General features: G+C 34.5%; 1 protein-coding gene across 3 annotated transcripts; it reads left to right on the plus strand.

Moving 5' to 3' along the window:
* Positions 1 to 5606: 5606 nt before the first annotated feature.
* LOC104610989 (DCD (Development and Cell Death) domain protein) lies at positions 5607 to 13322 on the plus strand. Of its 3 annotated transcripts, none has more exons than XM_010277877.3 (5): positions 5607 to 5760; positions 9955 to 10053; positions 10715 to 11015; positions 11153 to 11269; positions 11369 to 13322. In XM_010277877.3, exons 3-5 carry the CDS (start codon positions 10734 to 10736, stop codon positions 12953 to 12955), a joined length of 1986 nt encoding a protein of 661 aa, XP_010276179.1. In that variant the 5' UTR covers positions 5607 to 5760; positions 9955 to 10053; positions 10715 to 10733; the 3' UTR covers positions 12956 to 13322. The 3 variants fall into 3 exon arrangements, with proteins under 3 accessions (XP_010276179.1, XP_010276180.1, XP_088748223.1); XM_010277878.3 differs by having other exon boundaries at positions 5610 to 5760; positions 9977 to 10053; XM_088892097.1 differs by having other exon boundaries at positions 5614 to 10053.
* The last annotated feature ends 370 nt before the right edge of the window (positions 13323 to 13692 follow it).

Below are 13692 nucleotides of genomic sequence, written 5' to 3' on the forward strand. Positions count from 1 at the left end.
CCAAAAGTAAATAATAAAAATACAAATCATAAATAACAAAAAAAAAAAAGAATTTGAAATACATTAATTTTTCCAAGAGCAATATATGCTGATTTACATTAATTTGAAATTTAAAATACATTATTGTTGACTTATGTTAATTTACGATTTCTTCCACTATTTTTTTGGAGAAATTATATTAGATTTTCATTACCTTTTTAATCCATTCTATCATCATAATGGGGATTTCCCGTTCATCGCGTGGGTCCCACTAGTAACTAAAGAAATTATTTATAATGGCAGATATATCTGTTGTTATATGTCCAATAATTGTTTTAGTGGTAGATATATCTAGACCATATCTATAACAACCATTGAAAATTATTTATAATAGAAAAGCTGATATTGCACAACTTACAAAAGCTGATACTAAACCATCATGTTACACCACTATAGAGTTAGGGTAGTGGTTTTTTGAACTATAGACCCTGTTTGTTTACCGGTATATAAGAGAGGAAAAGTTGGTCAATGGGTCTCTTTTCTATTGACCAACTTTATAGTGCTCTTTTGACAATAAACACTAGACCTCACAGTAAAGAGAACTTCTTTTACAAAATTTATAAATCTCTTAGGTGGGTAAAAGTAATTTTTCCTCTTGGGAGAAAAGTTTATAAAACATATAATAGTACAAGTTTATCTATTTTAACATTAAATTTTTACGAGTAAAAAAATCATTATATTAATTATTTAGAAATCAAAAGAACATGGGTAAGTGAACCTATTCGGATAAATATTACCCAAGAAACAATTACTGCACTTACTCATGTAAGTGAGAAATTTGTAAATGAACCGGGCCATAGTAACAAATATTTCTGCCACTATAGGCTAATTTTGTGGTTGTACTCCATTAATAAAGTTCAAACTTCAAAGTTCAAGTTGACTACCCTACTAATCATCCTACTTAACAAATCTATAATTAGAATGAGCATGAAAGGAGAGAGTAGGTATCCTTGCCTAAACTGCCTTTTATTAGGATGAAATCTTTGACCACTTCATCAACTAAAATAAAGTAATGGCATGATTTGAACACCCTTAATTCATTTCCTCTACTTTCCGTTATCTATAACATTTTCTTCAATAGTTATAGGAAACCAAATGGAACGAAGTTGATTGACTTATGGGGATAATTTTTTTATTTAATTATGGCATTAAGGATGCAATCAAACCGAGCTAAACCAGACTTCGTCATGTCTTGGTTCAGCTCAACTAAATATTCAATTAGTTCAAGTTTGGCTTGAAATCTTGAAAAGCTAATATATCTTTAATTATATTTTATAAATATATTAATATGTGTGTATTAATTGAGTCAGACTTGGGAGTTTTTGAGTCAAACATTTTATTAATTGAACTTTGAATTCAAATAACTAATTGAACTTATCCTAATATTCAAACTTGATTAACATCAATTTTGAATCAAGTTTAAGCAAATTCGAGTCCAAATTATTCGATTAAAGCTCAATTCAATTACACCCGTACTCAAAAATAAAGAAAAATTTTTATTTGACTATAATTCTATAAACATAATTAACAAACTAAATTGGGGTTATTTTGTTCAAATTTAATTTGATTCGAAAATTGGATAAACTAATAACATTTACAGCATTACATTACATTCCTCCAAGGTAATTCAAAATTTCAAGGTCGCCTTCCTAGTTAATGATCTAGATGTTTTTGTCATCGTTCCTTGTGCCACTCATGCCAACCTAGTACAACCAATCACCTCAATTGGGTGTGGAACCCAATGGAATGGTGGTGGGCGAGTTTGGATCTGTTCCTCACAGAGTGCATCTTACATCAATCTCACAACACGTTTCAGCTATGCATTTGGAATATCTTCGAAATTGTAAATTTGTATTCATGGGGAGATGTTCTCCCCAATGCATGGCTGAAACGTGTGTGTGTGTGTGTGTGTGTGTGTGTGTGTGTGTGAAGTTGGTGTGAGGTGCATTCTAAGGAGCAGATCCAAATTAGTGGTGGGTACTAGGCACATGACGTTTCTGTTGGGTCTGGATGTAATAGGCACGTTAGGTAAGCACAATGAATAGCACGTAATAGCCATGTGACACATGTCCCAATTAATGTGCCTTTTATCCAAATGTTTTTGTTCTGTTAAACAGAAATTTTCCACCCTCTCGGTTATTTTTAATTATTTTGACAAAGATAATAAAATAATGGATAATTTTTATCTAACGGAACAAAAACATTTGGATAAAAGGCATATTAATCAGGACATGTGTTACATAGCTATTACGTGCTCACTCGTTATGCTTACCTAACGTGTCTAGTACATCCGGACCCATTTCTGTTAGTCTATTGAAGGAGTCTCATTAAATTTTGTGATAATACGTGAAAACCTATTATCCAATACAATGATAGAAGGGATTAAGAGGGGAAGTAAACCTTACATCATTTAACTTAAGAAAAAACAATGGAAGGAATCATAAATTAATGTAAATAAAAATAAATAAATGCATTTAATATTTATAAAAAATTTAAAGTTAATAAAATTACTTGTGCATCGCATGGGACATTGTGATACACTAGCTTCATTAAATTAAATTGAAGCAAAGGGAGCGCTATGATATTTTTTAATTAAAACAAGGTGATACAAAATTAAATTACGTTTGTTCTTAGTTACATTTTTACTCATTAATTTAAAAATTTTAAAAATTTATTAACTTCAAAACATTAAAACCATAATATATTGGTATTGAGCTATTTAAATGAATTTAAATAGATTTCAAATTAAATATATTTTAAATCAATTTTTTTATTTTTATTAATTTTATTGGTAAATGCAATTCTATTAATATTTTATTCATTTTAATTATTTCTTAAAGAAACTTAAGTTAAAAAAAAATAATTTTATAAATATTAACTTTACATCAATTGCATTAATAAATTTGCATTACTTATATCACTTGCTACTAAGTTTGATTTTTCTTATATTTTATAAATGAATTTTAATAATAAAATTTTATTTAAAATTAATAAACTTTTCTCAAATATCAAAAATATTATGTATATCATATATAAAGTGTAGTATCAAAAATATTATGTTTTATAAATAAGACAAGTAATAAAAGTTAATACAAATAAGTTACAATTAAGGATAATAAGGACTAATACAATTTATGGGTATCATAAATTTCATTTTTTTTCTTTTAAATTCCTAAGTAGATGGGTATCACCAATCAATAAAAATAAGCACTCAGAATGAGAATGAAGTTTAATATAATTTAAAATAATAAAATTAGTGGTGATAAATAATAAAGTAATTTTTTTCATTTGCCATTAATTAACAAGCAACTAATAAAGACAATACGAGCAATACAAAGAAGGAAAAGGACGATTTACATACTTGAAACAAAATTAGAAAAATCCTATTTATCAAAGACACCATCATTTTGTGCAGGTGATTTCGGATATGATATAAACCTGACCCAATCATCTCTTTCACTCTTATTTCTATTACAGTAACCTATGAACCAACCATCATTTATCAACTTTTAATTCATTAATTTGCTATAGTAAGAGTGATACAAAGGGATCGTTTGGCAAGTTTTTTTTGAAAGATCTTTTAAAAGTTTTGACAGCCAAAAGACTATAAACTTTTGCATCAATATCTTAATAGTTTAAAGACTGTTTGGTTAAGACGCATCTTACCACACAAAGATGAACAATCAATTTACCAAAAAAGAGGGAAAATTTCAAATCTTTAATTATCATTTTGACATTAATAATCAATTTACCATTGATAAACAATTGATCAATCAGGTTTGGCCTTGGGTCAGTCTAGGGTCAAATGTGGGATGGAGTAATGTAGATGTGAACCCATGTTCTGGTGCACTAAAAGGCCGGCATTCCAGCAAGAATTTGGCTTTCCGTCATTCCAGCAAGAATTTGGCTTTCAACATGAAACCGGCCACATTTTCCTCTATGATGGGAGAGGATATGTGAAAACTAACTTGGTCAAAACCGTGAAACAAAGTGCTCTAAAAACTGTGCAACAGCGCAAGCATCACTCTCCAAAACCCAAACAAATAAAAAAAAAAAAACAATCATTAGCAGGGGGGGAAACTGTTGGATCTGTGTAAAGTGTAAACAGTGGAAGAAGAAGTACTAATTAAGAATTCACTGATACTGTTGGGGTTGTTTCTTATTTTATAACTATTAGATTGTTTTTAACCTAACGGTTGGTATGGTCCCCCTCTTTAGGTTAAAGAGGGTTTTACATATAAAAGGGTTCTTTATGTATGTAGGGTTTTTAACCTAGGCGCAGGATCTTCAATAGATACGAATTCCAATTGTGAACTTTGTTCATGTTCAAAACAGAAGAAAAAACGATGGTTAGCAGTGGAAAAAATGATCATTAGCAAATAGGATGTCTATGGACGAAGTGTATCTCCAAAACACTAAAACAAGCGATTGAATGTATCCTAAATCAGGGGTAATTGCTCAATTTGGACGGGAAGAACAGTGATGGAAGGGAAAGAAGAGAAGAGTCTTGGTTCATTAGTTTTGGTAGAGGGGAGGAAAGAAATCTAAACATAGAAGGAAACCGTGATGCTTATGCTTTGGGGATTTTTCACCTATAATGGTATTTGGGTTGATGAGAGAGTTAGGAAGAGGTAAGGAAAAATGAGAGACAGAGTTTAAGAAGAAAACAAGGATGATCATTTTCAATCCCACCAACCCTCATCCTTACATACATACATACATATATACATACACCATTATAAAGCAGATACTTGTCTTGGTTTTAATGTTAGTCATAAAAAATAAACTTGATTATACAATATCAACATAGTTTTATCATTTACTTGCACATATGGTCCACGATCGCTTGTGTAGCCAAAGGGACAAAAACCTTGATGCATGCAGGATTCAACCCAAGTCTCCACTGCAACGAGCCGAAAACCTTATCAAGCAACCGCTGGGCACCTTGCATCACCCCTATATACAATTTCATTCTTTTATATTTATATAAATTAAAAGTAATTACTTTCCCTTTATTTTTTTTTCGCTTCGTATTTTCCCTTTATTTTAAAAATAACAAAACAGACTTGACAATTTGATTCAAATTCAAAATGCCATAGGATCTGAATTCAACATGAGACCTCTAATTTCGATTGGATTTTGGATCGGATTTGGATCCAAGTTTGTAATAACATGTGCATTGGATCCGACCCAAATCCAACCCGATTACTGTTTCTATGACGCAGACGCTCTTGATTGCTATTCTTCTTCTTCTTTTGCGTCGGTGCAAATGCAATTGCACCGCACATAAAGGAGTTAAGAGGAGTTTGTTTTGGGGTCGTGGGGCTGCTTACGATTTTTGTAGGGTTATACGTCTGCCTGGAATTCGGGCGGGCGTCACAAATCCTCTCCTCTCCTAATTTTTCTAAGGCAAATGGTAAGGTTATTTTAGTAATTTCGGATATCGAGTACCGACTACCGAAGGAACCAAACTAGTGCACTACCGACCCTGCCACGTTGGCACGTCCTCCACACCCGCCGTTCCCATATCACTGCAGATTTGCAGAGCCATCACCCTTCGCATATAAAACCCATAGAAACTCTGGAAACCGCATTTCATGCTTAAAAGAGACGTTTCGTTTTACAGTTCCTTTCTCGTTCTCTCAAATAATCGCCAGCGAGTGTGGTGGAACCACACACTGTACACAAATTGGCTTCGAATCATAGAACCGGCTTCTGCGGGTAATATTGGATCTTTCTATTGATTTTTTCCCCATCGTTTTCGTTTAGATGCGGAATCTGCTTCGTTTCCCACTTAATGATTGATGATGGTTGTTTGTCTATGCTTCATGGGTCTCCTGTTATTTTTCTTTTTTTCTGTGTTTTGTTCTGCATCCGTTCTTGTTATCGAATGGCGGTTGTCGAAGGGAACGGGGTTACGGGGCTATATGTTTCCTATGTATGTCTCTTTAGGTTTTGATCTTCGTTTGCCTGCTGTTTCTTTTACGGGTTTTGTTTTCGCTTTTGATTCCATGGTTTTAATTCTAATCCTCTCCATCTATCTCTATTGTTGTTGATAGTGTTTCGTGCGCTTTCTTTGAATCTTTAATGATATGGGATTTTCACATTATATCACATGGGTAAGGGTACGAATAGATTTTTTATGAGAAAATTTTATATCAGGCAGAAAGTGTTAATTATATTAAGTATCAATAGAGGCTGCTTACATTCATCATCTGTGTACTGAAATACGAAACTCTACTTTGTATTAGTTTACAATATTATATGGACATTATATATATATTATATATATATATATTGTTTTTAATGATTTCTCTGTATTGTTGATTTTTTTGTATGACATTGTTCTTTGGCTTTGTTGTATTAGCTTCTTTCTGACCCTTTTGTTTTGGGATATGAGCTCTCTGACTCTCACCAATTATCTGATTTGTGTTAAGCTGTAATGTGTTCAGGGAACAGCCCTAGGTCTGAATCTGTGAGATGCCACCCAAAAGAAGTAATGTGCTGCTTGGAAGTGGATTACTAATCCCTTGAAAATTATACATTGATAAAAAGCCTGTGAAAATTAAACAGGGCAGGATCATAGGCCATGCAAGGACTTCTTAAGTTGATAGATTGGTGAATTGTCTTAACGGGTGGACCAAAAAGGCACTAGGTTGACAAAATAAGATAGATGCTCCCTAACCTAACCTTTGGTCCACCACCCAACTCCCTGCCCATGTCTTCTTAGAACTTACAGAGACATAACATGGAAAGAAAAAAAAGTTTAGCCATTGGACTATGCTTGAGTTTAGGATTGGCCAAGTTGTCATCTTTTGGTGATATGTAACAATTTTGTAAGCCAAGTGTGGCTAATTGGTTGGATCATTCTTAGGATGAGAGATGGGGTTAAACAAAGTGATTTTATGAGAAAAGCTGGATCTTTACCTTATTCTCTTTCTCATCATTTTTTGGGGATTGATGTGGGTTTAGGGACCTTTTTTGGGATTGGTACAATGATAAGATATTGGGCTGACAAGTGTGAGTACTGGTTCATGTCTGAAATCAAACACTTTATGCAAGAAAATGCCAAAAGTTAGGTTATAGTGGGACCAACATTGGGTAATTATCCTGTAGGGTGATTTTGAGATGCAATGTGTCATCTCAAATGGAAGATATTGATTAATGATAATATTAGTTTATTTGAGAAAAGGACATAACTTTAGCATTGATTTAGCTAGCATATTTTATGGTGCAGGCACAGAAACTAGGCAAGATGACTGCATATGAATGAACTCTAAGACAATTTTAATTCTCAGGTTGCGGAACTTAAAAGAATTTAAAGATAACTTTATCATGGGTTTGACCGTTGGGGCCTCAGTTGAACCCAAGGGTGCTTTACCTGGCCTTTTGCTATGTTTTGAATATGTAAATCACTGTATACTAGGTTGTGGCTATGCCTTTTAGACCTCAAATAGTTTATTCCATGATAATGTTACAATTAAGCTGATAGACTTTTTGAAATATTTATTTCTTCAAGACATTAGATTTTTTTTTCCTTGCTATTAAGTTTTTCTTAAAGTAGTGTCTGGCTTCATTCATGTACATGCCTTGTTATGCATCATTGGCTTTAGGAACTCGTTGTGCTTTGGTTGTGTTTGTCACATTTAAATCACTGGTTTGACTAAACCAAACTATGAAACCGAGAAACAACAAGAGAGAATGAGAGAGAGAGAAGGAATATAAATTGGGTGGTCATTGTAAACACAATGACTATGGTATATTTATAATGATGATTGGGGCTAATAATTTGACAGAAAACATGGATTTGGATAGAGCAAAACAGCAGGACCTGCAGGATAGGGCCAACCTCATATAGTTCGGATTAAGGCTGAGTTGAGTATTAATAATGTTGGTTCTAATAAAAATGATAAAATACAGACACGTAAGCTTGTATGTTTACTTATGTGCATGTATCTACCTTTAGGCAACCCATTGATCCATCCATCCATCCAGCTATATGTGTGTCTGTGTATCTGTGTTTGTAAGCCTGTTCGTTTATATATGTACTTGTGGAACTTTTGTTTCAAAATTATCCTTTAATTTCTGTTTTTCAAATTCTTTGCTGAAATACAAAAAGACAGAACTATCCATTTTGAATGGATCAAGTGTTCATATACGTGTTGTACATGTGCACTAGAATTATGCCTGTATCTTTTGCTTGACTTACTGGTGCATGCATACTTGTGCATTCTTTTTCATCAGTGAATTCTCTGACATATTGCATCCCAGTAGGGTCCAAAAGGTTCACTGAAATAGAAATGTACAATCTTAGAGGTTGAGGTCAATTTATTTGATCTATTCATTGTAAGCATAACATTCTTGTCAAAAAAAGAAAGAAATGTAAGCATAACTTTTATCTATTAATCATTTATTGTTGAATGGTATAGCTACAGCAGTCTTCAACACTTAACTATATATATATTGCAATTTTTGGTGTTTAAGGAACTTGAACCTTGCCGCTCCTTGCTTCTTTAACATGCCAGCTGGGGTTAAATGGGTGATTGGCTCAAGCTGTTTGATAAGTTTGAATTCATCTACAATGTAGATATATCATTATTTCCAACTTCCAACTGTAAACAATTCTTGCTGCTTTTTGCATGTTTACAGGACAGTATTGCTTTTTTAGCGCTACTTTTACATAATGTGCTTTTCACAAAAGAGAAGAAAAAGAAAATCGTGCATCTGCAGGAACTTACTTTACAAATATGTACATATTTGGCATTGTTATTTAAATTTACTGCCTTTTCCTTCTCCTTGATAAGTATGACTTGCTTTTTAAGTTTACTTTACATTTATGTAAATCCTTGACAAGAAAGGGTGTTAAGTTGTTAGCAACTGATAATTGCTTTTATTACTTCCTTTTTAGACAAATAAATGGAAATATGCATTGAAAAATTAAAAGTTTTGGACAATTCATGCTCATTGCAAAGAAATGTTGGATCTTAAAGTTATTCTTTTTTAGTCAAAAGCTTGTTAACTATTGTAGAAAGTGCAACACATGGATGGGAGAAAACAAATTATTAAAGTAATATGCATCACTTATTATGTATGCATTATGCAATAATATTTTAGTTGTCCCAATGGGACCATGGACCTAAGATTTTGAAGGAGAGATCGTCTCATAGAGGACAACGATCTAATCTAATATATTTTTATTGTGTTGGGTTTAAAGGAGAGGTCCATTTAATGAGGCTTTTGGTCGGTATCCAGAAAGTTGTTGCTACTCTCATATTTTTTATCATGAATGTAATTTGATGATAAACAATTGATTTTACTTGAGGGTCCTTCAGGAGTTATCGGTGCTTCTAAAAACCATGTGGAAGATGTATTTAGGGTGTATTTTGGACCTATAGGCACTGAAGATTCCATACAATCTGAACTTTTATTGTATTTGCTTCAGTGGGTGAGGTTGAGTATTTTCCTGGGTTACAACAAATTAGAAGCTTAGGGGAATTCACAAGGGGTGAGTTGATGCAGATACTGACCATTGGTCCCTATGATATCTTCTCAGGGAGGCTAGATCTGCAACAAGAATGGACACCTCATTCAATTGGCCCAAAGATCAGATGGCATCCTTACTGAACTTTTGAAATTGTTTTCTTTTTTTTTTGCTGTTTTTAATAATTTGTTAATGTACTATTATGTTCTTGCTAATAGAAAGAGAAAGGCAGACAATTGGTTTTATCACAGTGTTCTCTTTCCTGAGCTTGGTTGTATCTGGCATTGTTTATGACGATTTGCTTCTTTAACTACCAATAAAGCATTTTTCATTTTCATGCAATTTTTACAATATTTATACTTCTATACATTTCCATATTATTTTTACAATTGCACCATGCTCTGTGCTTTGAATTAACTACTGCTTCACTACAGTTGGGTTGGGTGTCTGAAGCAGGTAGTGTTAGATCTATGTGACGCTGAAATCTCAGGATACGGAAGCTTGTCAAAGATTAGTCCACCTGCAAGATACAGGTAAATGGGCATATCGTACATTGAACAATAAAATATATGATCCCCTATCAAGAAAGCAACGTATATTTAATGACTGAAATGCATTCCATTATCAGTATTAGTATTCAGGAAAGCTGCATTGACTAACATAGATCTTGTATATTCAAACACACAAAACAAATATACATACATAATTACATACATCAATTAATGTATATACAATAAACTAAACAATTATGTATAAGGTTGAAGGAACATGGGATGATAACATATTCTGGACATGAATATTGGATGTCTATAACTTGCAACTGTACAAGTTGGGTGTATGGCTTTGGTGTGTCCAACACACATCCCCTACTAATTCCCATGGCATATCATATTGGCATGGACGCTCTTAGGGTAAACGAAGGCACATCACACCATGGTACTTTTTGTCACATTGTGATACCTGGGAGTGAATGAAGGCATATCTGTGTTTGTTGTTTTATTTTCCCTTTTTCCTTTTATCATTATTTTTTCCTTTTTTTGGGGGGGGGGGTGGGGTGGGGTGGGGTGGGGGCAGGGGCAGTTTGGTTTCTGGTGGATTGGAGTGCAGCTGCTCTGTTTGCCTTCCAAAACATATTACTGCATCCTAGGCACCTTTATATGTCCTAGCTGTCATTGTCATTATTGAATTTGATAGATTCTTCACAAGGACATCCATGGAATTTCATAAAGAGAACAGTGTTTCTGGAATTGTTCCTGAGTACGGTGCAATCTTCATGTCCAACCGTGCTACAAAGAAAGAATGTTTTAAGCAGAAGCTTTTTGGACTTCCTTTTAATCGAGCTGACTTTGTGAAGCAAGTTAAGGCTGGAATGTTATTATTTCTCTTTGAATATGAGAAGAGGAAACTGTATGGGGTGTTTGAGGCTTGTTCAGATGGTTCTATGAACATTGCTCCACATGCATTCCGTTCATCAGGAAAGCCATTCTCTGCTCAGGTACGTAGGTGTGTTATTGTTTTTCCTCATTTTTTTGATTTCTTCCTTCTTGAAATGCATTGGGAATCTTCTATCATATGATGGCAATTCAATATTTCAATGGATTTGGCATTTTTCTGCATGCTATTCTTGTGCAGATTCATTTCACTACTATCTGGAAATGTAACCCACTGTCAGAACATGAGTTCCGTGATGCCATCAAAGATAACTACTATGAAGCATACAAGTTTAACTTTGGTCTTTCTCAAGATCAGGTTTACTCATGTCCTGTCAAATTGTAGAATCTTATATTGATGGAGTAGCACAGATGAAATTGAGTTATTTATTTATTTATTTTTGTTTTAAATATGTAGGTTCACAAGCTTTTGTGGTTATTCAATACCAAAAAAATTGAAGTCCAACGGCCTCGGATTCTCTCCATAGGAAGTAAGGTCAACAAGTCTGGTTTGGGTAGAGTAACAGTAACTGAGAATGGCAGATTTGTAACAACTGGTAGTGTAGAAAATGAACTTAACACAGTTGGTGGTATTGAGCCTGTGAACTCGACAAGGTTTCCTGATTTACATGGGCCTAACCTTCTTTCTGGCTGTTTTAACAAACATATTGTAGACAGAAACAATTATATAGTTCAAACTAAACATTTGTCTACATTACCCAGTTCAATGGAACAACATTCAACATCTCATGGGGATGCAGTCCAACCTGTCTGCACTAATTATCCTTGTAATCCAGAAGCTCCTCCCATTAGTCTCTTCCCTTTATCCAGAAAAAAGATTAGATCCTATGAAGATAACCTAAATGCCACAATAGATTCTGATGGCTACATTCCATTACCTCTTTCTCCTTGTCATTATGAGCACACCAGTGTTGCTGATTTTATCAAAACCAGTCCTATGACATTAAGTGGTCTTGAGCAATACAGAGGCTTATCCTCCTATGAGCCCTCTGTAACTACCATGGGTTTGTCAAGGGAGAATATGAATACTCCATCCTTTGAATTAAATTCAGACAAGGATCTAACTCCAACCTATGTAAGAGACTGCGGTTATCATTCAACCCGAGAAGCTTCAACTGCCCCCATTCCATTGCCTAATGATTGTCAGCCACGTCTTCTGCAAAAAACTGCTCTGCAATCTCAAACAATGGACTTTTATGCAGACATCTATGATAATCATTACCATACTTCTATCCAGTCTGACACCCAGAATAAGAGAGCCAGTGTATTTTCCCGCCTGTCTGTTGAGAATACATCAGTTAATGAACTTATGGAAACATTGCACAAGAATCGGAAATGCTGGAGGAAAAATGCAAGAAAAATTAAACAAGCTATCAGACAGCATGATGATGAAAACAAGGAAATAATAACAAAGATGAAGAGAATTGATGCTGTTCAACTTGATGAACAGACTGGGGGTGATGACAAAATTTATGTAGAGATCCCCCTTGTGAATTTCAAACGTCGTAGTGAAATGCGGAAGACACTTGATGAAACTCAGGCCAAGTGTGTTGATTGTGCAGAGAGCATGGATGTTCCAGTTAAGCAGCATAAGAGGAGAAAACTAGTGAGGCCATCCTTCAGTAATGTATCTCCTTGTAAAAATGGCATCGTCAGCAACCGCTGCTCTGGTAACAGGGATGAAGAAAATTCTGGAACTGAGGAGTCGACTTTCAAAAGTGAAGGCGATGGCGACAAAAATTTGCTTCAGAAAGTTGGCATGCCAAATGTTATCCCTCCAGCATGTCATGGGGGTGCCAGTGGAAAAATCGAAGATGATTCAACCAATGAGTATTGCCAAGCTAAGGGGTCATCGCAAGAGCATTTTAGTCCTGAGTACCTTCTTAGCTCTGCCCAACTGTCACTGAAAAAAATCTGCAATATGCCGGGTTGTAGTAAAGGTGAAGACAATGGAAAGTGGTCATCCCAAGATTTTGGTATTTAAGTAGTTTGCCCAGTTGGATCTCAGAGCAATCTTGGCAAAATGGAAGGTACATGTAATAGGGATTCCAGTATACAACAAACATCACAAATGCCTCTTGGTTCATGCTGAGCAAGGCTGGATTAGTAACCACGTTTTCTTTTCTTGTTTTATTCTCTTCTCTTTTGGACAGAAATTATTCAGTCTTGGTTCTCATACTAGGGAATTATTGTAGCCATCTTTGATGAGCTGAGTCACTGTTCAAGGACATGTACAGGCATCTCTTTTATTTGATCTTGTTATCAAGATCAATGGCTGTAATATTGCTTTTGTATTGCAACTGTGTAACATGATTCCTACAATATGTAATTGCAGAGCTTTACCACGCTTATATTTGATGGTCGAATCTCATATTCAGTGGGTCTTTTGGATTGTCGAAGAACAGATCTGCATCCTAGGATTTAATCTCCTATATACCCGTTTGGGCATCAGATCATATCAGCATACTAAAACTAATTGCTCATTAAAATTTCTTGGGGTTTATCCTGCAACACCAGAACAGTTTTCTTTAAACCTTGCACAGGGTACTAGTTGAGTCCGCGTTCGGAACGCATGAACCCACCAATGAGAGACAACCACGTCAAGCTAACGTTAACGGGCCTTTGGCCACTGACTGTAGTGTGTAGTGTATGGTTGAAGTTGAACTGGATTGCAAAATGACAAAAAGCTGATTAAAACTTCTCTGTTCAAACCCTCCTTCC

Source organism: Nelumbo nucifera, chromosome 7 (genome assembly GCF_055504915.1).
Source record: "Nelumbo nucifera cultivar China Antique chromosome 7, China Antique-T2T, whole genome shotgun sequence".
Classification (NCBI taxonomy): Eukaryota; Viridiplantae; Streptophyta; class Magnoliopsida; order Proteales; family Nelumbonaceae; genus Nelumbo; species Nelumbo nucifera.